The sequence below is a fragment of the Panthera pardus genome, unplaced genomic scaffold (genome assembly GCF_024362965.1).
Source record: "Panthera pardus isolate Hobbes unplaced genomic scaffold, ASM2436296v1 HiC_scaffold_24, whole genome shotgun sequence".
Classification (NCBI taxonomy): domain Eukaryota; kingdom Metazoa; phylum Chordata; class Mammalia; order Carnivora; family Felidae; genus Panthera; species Panthera pardus.
Genome location: NW_026526810.1, coordinates 65,236,457 through 65,242,972, shown reverse-complemented (window position 1 = coordinate 65,242,972; position 6,516 = coordinate 65,236,457). Strand labels below are relative to the sequence as shown.

The window sequence follows — 6,516 nt, the reverse complement described above, 5'->3', positions numbered from 1 at the left end:
GCTCTGCATTGTTTCATACAGACAGATCAAGGGTAACTGCGCTGCTGAACCTGTTACATGGATGTGGCCAGCTGGACATGAGTAACTTCCTGGGCCACACTGGATCATGAGGGAAACATCTGAAAACAGAGCTGATGTGGTGAGTAAAATATTGTGAAGAATTAGACTAATGTAGGACCCAAAGAGAAACCAAACTGAAATCATAATATGCTTGCTTGTCTTGAATCTTTCTTTTTTCCTCAAATGCCCATTAAGGACCACCTGCCTGCGTGCAGCCCTTTCATTCTTAACATTCTTACCTTTTTCTGGAACCTTCCCCGTGAGAGTAGATAGAGGCCATGAATACCCTCAGCAGGCTGGAGAGCAGCATGCGGCCTACATTCCCAGGACAGAGGTGTTTAGCTCTGCCTTAAGCAGAGAGCAGTGCCTGAGTGGTTCGCAGCACAGACACATAGTTCCTGGGGTCTGAGGCTACTCCCCCAAACAGGAAATAGGGTTTCTGATGTTCATTGACCACATGGTCCATGCACGGATAAGAGTCTGGCTCACCCCAAGCCTTTACTTTGTCTACTGGTTTTTCCCTGATAGCTAAGTTAGGTAGTACCTGAAAGGGGACATAGAAGAAGCTTATTAGCATGAAAGTTTTGAGCTGAAGGGAAATGAAGATTGAACCAGTTGACATACACTGATAATTTTCAGAGGAGGAATTTGGGGGGCCCATTGGAAATGGAATTTATTATGGGCTGTGGACCTTCCAACTACTTACTAGTTGTTAATTTAATCTATACTTTCTTTTCTCCTTCCAGAATCTAATGATTTAAAAAACAACAACAATAACAAAAACCCTCACAGATCTTTGGCTTTCTCAGTGAAATGTTATCCTACTCAAAGCAATGAGTACATCTCTTTTTCTTCTTCCCTATTGAGTTCTAGGATTCTGCTTAACTTTTAGAATAAAGGTCCTTCAAAATCAAATGATGAAAAAATCAGGCTGATGAAAATTCTGACTTTCTGAATTCATTCAGTTATATTTTTATGAAATTATAACAGAAATAAACTATTTTTCTTTTGAAATCTGACATTGAGCTTTATGTATTAGACTCTAAAAAGGATCAGGATATTCAATCCTATTGCCTCCATAAGTAGAATTGTACTTATTAGATCATGTGTCCTAGTATTGTCCTGAGGTCATATTTTCTCTCATTGGTCCAGAGGTTTTGGTCTCGCTTATAAAATCTGTGGCTGGGTGGTTTGTGTGGGTCTGTGTGTGTGTTTTGTAAAATAAAGTTAAGGTAAGCATGCTACATCGCTCTGTGATGCAGTGCTATAATCCACTCCTACAAGTTGTGATATCTATAGGTTTCACGCACTTAGGACATGTCAAGACCACATGGTGGCTAAGTTTTGTATACTGTAACTGATCGTGTGGAATGTAGCTGTCAGTCTTCTCTTCAGTTTCATTGTTTTAGTGGATGAATTTATCTAAAAGGACCAAAAGGCAAATAACTAGAAAAGAAGGTACAGACAAGGTCTCTAAAGCATTGCCAGTTCCTTGATTCTAAGGTCAAAGTAACTTATCAGAGAGTGGGGCAACGAAGAGAGTTTATAGTTAGTTGAGACATCTACCTCTCTGTCCCATTTTGCTTCTGAGTGCTGACAGTTAACTGATGCCTTGGTTTGTTATTATTTGTAACTAAGCAAAGGAGACCATGTGCTGTGGGCACAGCAGCCTGGAGAGCAGCATGAAGGCCAGATGACCCTCTTGTTGAAATGGCCCTGCGGGTTTCTGACAGTAGAGGTGTAAGGTCCCTCAGCTGCATAGAGCAGCAGCCTCTGAAATGTGGTTTCTGGATGGATCAAGGTTTTTGTTTATTTGTTTTTTAGTTTTTTAAGTTTATTTATTTTGAGAGAGAGGGTGAGTGAGAAGAGAGGGGCAGAAAGAGGGAGACAGAGAATCCCAAGTAGGATCTGCACTGTCTGCGCAGAGCCCGATGCAGAGCTCAAATCCATGAACACACAAGATCATGACCTGAGCTGAAATCAAGAGTCAGATGCTTAACCCACTGAGCCACCCAGGTGCCCCATGGCTAAATCAAGTTTGAACGTGCTATGACACCCAGTTCGGAGTTTTGTCCTGTCCTAAACATTATTTTGTCTTTCCTTATGACCTAATGATTATATCTGGTTAAGGACAAGCCTAAAACTTAATACCAAAGCAATAATTAGAAGGAGATTTATTACTGAGGCACCTGGGTGACTCAGTCTGTTAAGCGTCAGACTTCAACTCAGGTCATGATCTCAAGGTCCGTGAGTTCAAGCCCCGTGTCAAGCTCTGTGCTGACAGCTCAGAGCCTAGATCCTGCTTCAGATTCTGTGTCTCCTCCTTTCTTTGCCCCTCCCCCCACTCACATTCTGTCTCTCTCTCTCTCTCTCTCAAAAATAAAATTAAAATATTTAAAGAACAAAAATAAGAAAAAAAGATTTATTGCTCAAAATTTCTAAGTTTAGTAAATTAATCTGTGATAAGATCTGACAGGCTTATCTGAAACAAATTTATTATGAATCATGGCTGTGACTGCAAATATTTATTCATATTTTGATTCTTCTCTTGCCTCCAACCTGATTCTGAAGTGAAACATGCTCACTGATCTTTGGCTTCCCTACATGAGACAAAGGGGAACTCATTATCTCCTTTCCTTTCCTACTTACCACCAAACCATGAGAACTGGTAACTTTACAACAGCAAATATTGTTCAGACAGATGATATCAAAATATGTTTCTGGCTTCTGTAACCTCTCCAGTCGTGTATTGGAATACCAAATGTAACAGCAGTAAAATCATATTCATTTATGACATAACTCTATGCTTAATTTATTAGAAGTTATATATGGAATCATAATAATCTAGTAAGTGAAATCATACATTATGTAGCCTTTTGAGATGGACTTTTTTCACTTGGCATAATGACCTTGAGATCCTTCGAGGTCGTTGCATGTATCAATAGTCTGTTCCAGGGTGCCTGGGTGGCTCAGTCGGTTTAAGCGTCCGACTTTGACTCAGGTCATGATCTCACGGTTTGGGGGTTCAAGCCCCACATTGGGCTCTGTGCTGACAGCTCAGAGCCTGGAGCCTGCTTCGGATTCTGTGTCTCCCTCTCTTTCTGCCCTTCCCCTGCTCATGCTCTGTCTCTCTCTCTCAAAAATAAATACACATTAAAAAAAATTTTTTAAATAATCTTTTCTTTTTTATTACTAAATGGCATTCCATTGTATGAATGTACCACAGTATATTTATCCATTCACCCAATGAAAAAGATTTGGGTGGTTTCCAGTTTTTGGCCATCACAAATATAGTTGCCGTAAACATTCATGTACAGATTTTTGTGTGAACATAAGCTTATCATTTCTCTAAAGTATGTACCCAGGGGTGTGATTGCTGCATTGTAAGGTAAGTGAATGTTTAACTTTATGTGAAACTACCAAACTGTTTTCCAGAGGGACTGTACCACTTCCCCACCAGCCACGTATGAGTGATCCAATTTCTCTGCATCCTTGCCAGAACTTGGTATTGTCAGTACTTTTTATTTTAGCAATTCTGATAGATGTGGTGTGGTATCTCTGTGTGGCTTTAATCTGCATGTCCCTAGTCACTAATGATGCTGAAAATCTGTTCATATGCTTATTTATATGCTTATTTCCCTACCACAAATTCTCTTTGGTGAAGTGTCTGCATGAATCTTTTGCCCATTTTTAATTGGATTAAAATGTTTGTTTCCTTCCTTTCCTTCCTTTGTTTGTTTCCTTCCTATTGAGTTCAGAAGGTTCTTTATATTCTGAATACCAGTCCTTTGATGAAACTGTATTTTGCAAATATTTCCTGCCAATCTGTGGTTTGTCTTTTTTATTCTCTTAACTTTTATAGAACAAATGTTTTTAATTTTGGTGAAATCTAGGTTGTTGATTTTTTCTAATGGATTGTCCTTTCAGTGTCTTGTCAAAAATCCCTTCCCGTAGCCCTAGGTCATGAAGATTTTCTCTTATATTTTCTCTTAAAAGAATTATAGTGTTACATTTTACACTTGGGTGTATGATCCATTTTGAGACTCTTCTCAAGTTTTTGTATAAAGGTGTGAGATTTAGGTCAGGGTCAATTATTTGCTTAGGAACATCCAGTTGTCCCAACACCATGTGTTGCTAAGGCTAACTTTCCTCCATTGAGTTGCCTTGAAACTTTGTCAAAAAATCAGTTGTCCCCACTTGTGTGGGTCTACTTCTATAGTTTTACGCAGCAGCACAAAGCTGTTAATGATATTCTTACATTATCCTTGTAGGGTAGAATCTGGAGGGTGGTTTTCTTTTCCATTCCTTACATGTATAATTTGTATCTTCTCTCTTTTTTTTTTTCCTTGATAATTCTAGCTAGGGACATATCAACTTTATTAATCATCTTAAGAAAATAAACTTTAAATTTTTTTATCTCTATTGTTTGTTTTGTAGTTCATCAGTTTGACTTTCTAATTTTTTTTTTTTTTTTTTTTAGTTTATGGTGGGTTTAATTTGTTCTTTATTTCTATCTTCTTTTGTTGAAAGCTTACAGCAGTGTTTTTCAACTTTTCTTCCTTACGAAAGTAAGTATTTAAAATATTGGGGCGCCTGGGTGGCGCAGTCGGTTGAGCGTCCGACTTCGGCCAGGTCACGATCTCGCGGTCCGTGAGTTCGAGCCCCGCGTCAGGCTCTGGGCTGATGGCTCGGAGCCTGGAGCCTGTTTCCAATTCTGTGTCTCCCTCTCTCTCTGCCCCTCCCCCGTTCATGCTCTGTCTCTCTCTGTCCCAAAAATAAATTAAAAAAAAAAACAAAACAAAACAAAATAAAATAAAATATTAAATCTCCTAGGTGAAGGGGATTAAAAGTACACTTACCATGATGAACACTGAGTAATGTATGGAATTGTTGAATCACTCTATTGTACACCTGAAACTAATAGAACACTGCATGTTAACTACACTGGTATTAAAATAAAATAAAATAAAATATTAAATCTCCTTCTATGTACTATTTTAGCTACACCTCATGTATATTTTTATTTTTATATGCTGTAATAAAATCTATATGAATGTGGTCTCTCAAAATATCTTCTTGTACTCTACTCCTCTTTTCTTATGACGATGTGAGATGATAAAATGTCTACATGATGAGAGGAAGCAAGGGGAACGGAGTAGGCATGGTGACCTCCTGTTAGTTGACAATATGCCTGAAGGAGGCCCATCTGCCTCCAGACTATGGTTGACCACAGGCAACTGAAACCACAGAAAGGGAAACTGTGGTTAAGAGGAGGCTATTGTATTTTAAAGTTCAAGGCTTAAATTCCAAATACTTGAGAGTTTCCAGAGACATTTTTTTTTTTGCAGTTGACCTTCAGAATCCATTTTACTTTGATCAGAAAATAAATTCTGTATCATTCCAGTCCTCTTGAATGTATCGAGAATTTTTTGTGGCCAATCAGACTTTGCGCATGCGTGTGAATGCTTCCTCCGCACAGTAGGGCTTGGCTGGAGCCACAGCTTCAGGTTTGGGTACAGGCAGCAGGTGCCTGGGGAGCACTGTGCACTTGCTGCACAGAAGTAGGTGGCTGAGTCTCCCGGCTGGGAAGCCATGATGTGCAGTGAAAATTGTTTGGCACTTTCACTGACGAAAACTGTGAATCTCCCATCTTCCTTTGTGTGCTTAACCGAGAACACAGCTAGTAGTAATGCAGGGCCTTGACCAGGGTATTGCCGGTACCATACGAAGTAGTCAAACGCTGTGTTCTCATAAGTGCAGTTCAGAGTAGAAAAAGCTCCTTCCTGGACTATCAGAGATGGAGGGCCCTGCTTCACCTGCTCCTGGCCACTCTTCTCTTGGCCGCTCACCCCTGCTTAAAAAAATAACAAAGTCATTAGGTCCCCGAATTTATATTTTCCTCTTAAAGTTTCGACGTGCATGAGGTTGCCTGTATCCCAATTTCCTCATCCCCCCAGATTAAAGACATATCCTGGCCTTTCTCCTCTGCAACTCACAGCCTAGTTGAAGCCATAGAATTAAAATTGATGTTCTCAGGATCTTGTCCATTCCTCCCGACACCAAAGATCCGAGACAACTCATTTGGTCCTCTGTTCTTCCTAGCTTGCTAGAACTCTAACTTCAAGGTCACACCTGCTTTTAATTCCTTCAACAGGCCCCACCCCTTCACAAGTGCTTTCACTGAAAACTATTTTTGTCAAAGGAAGTACTTCCTCATTTTGCCCTAACTTAGAATCACTGAAAATATCTTCTCTGGGAATCAAAAATTTCCCCAACACATGGATGAGTTTAGAATTTCTCTCCTCCCCCAAACCCCTCTTCCTTTTCCTCATACCTCCTAGTTAAAAATCATATACTAGGTCACTAGGTTTATATGTCAATAAAGATTACATTTAAGAAAAGGAAGAGATGGACCCCTATGAAGCCACAAGATTAGCATGTGTGGGGCATTTCTTT

The 6,516-nt window shown here is 39.7% G+C and overlaps 1 protein-coding gene across 1 annotated transcript; it reads right to left on the bottom strand.

The window, feature by feature from the left end:
- Positions 1-409: 409 nt before the first annotated feature.
- On the bottom strand, positions 410-6,157 carry LOC109255679 (uncharacterized). Its single transcript, XM_053888725.1, has 4 exons — positions 6,057-6,157; positions 5,375-5,911; positions 2,620-2,660; positions 410-604 (listed from the first exon to the last, which is right to left on the bottom strand). Exons 1-4 carry the CDS (start codon positions 6,139-6,141, stop codon positions 410-412), a joined length of 858 nt encoding a protein of 285 aa, XP_053744700.1. The 5' UTR covers positions 6,142-6,157.
- Positions 6,158-6,516: the final 359 nt, after the last annotated feature.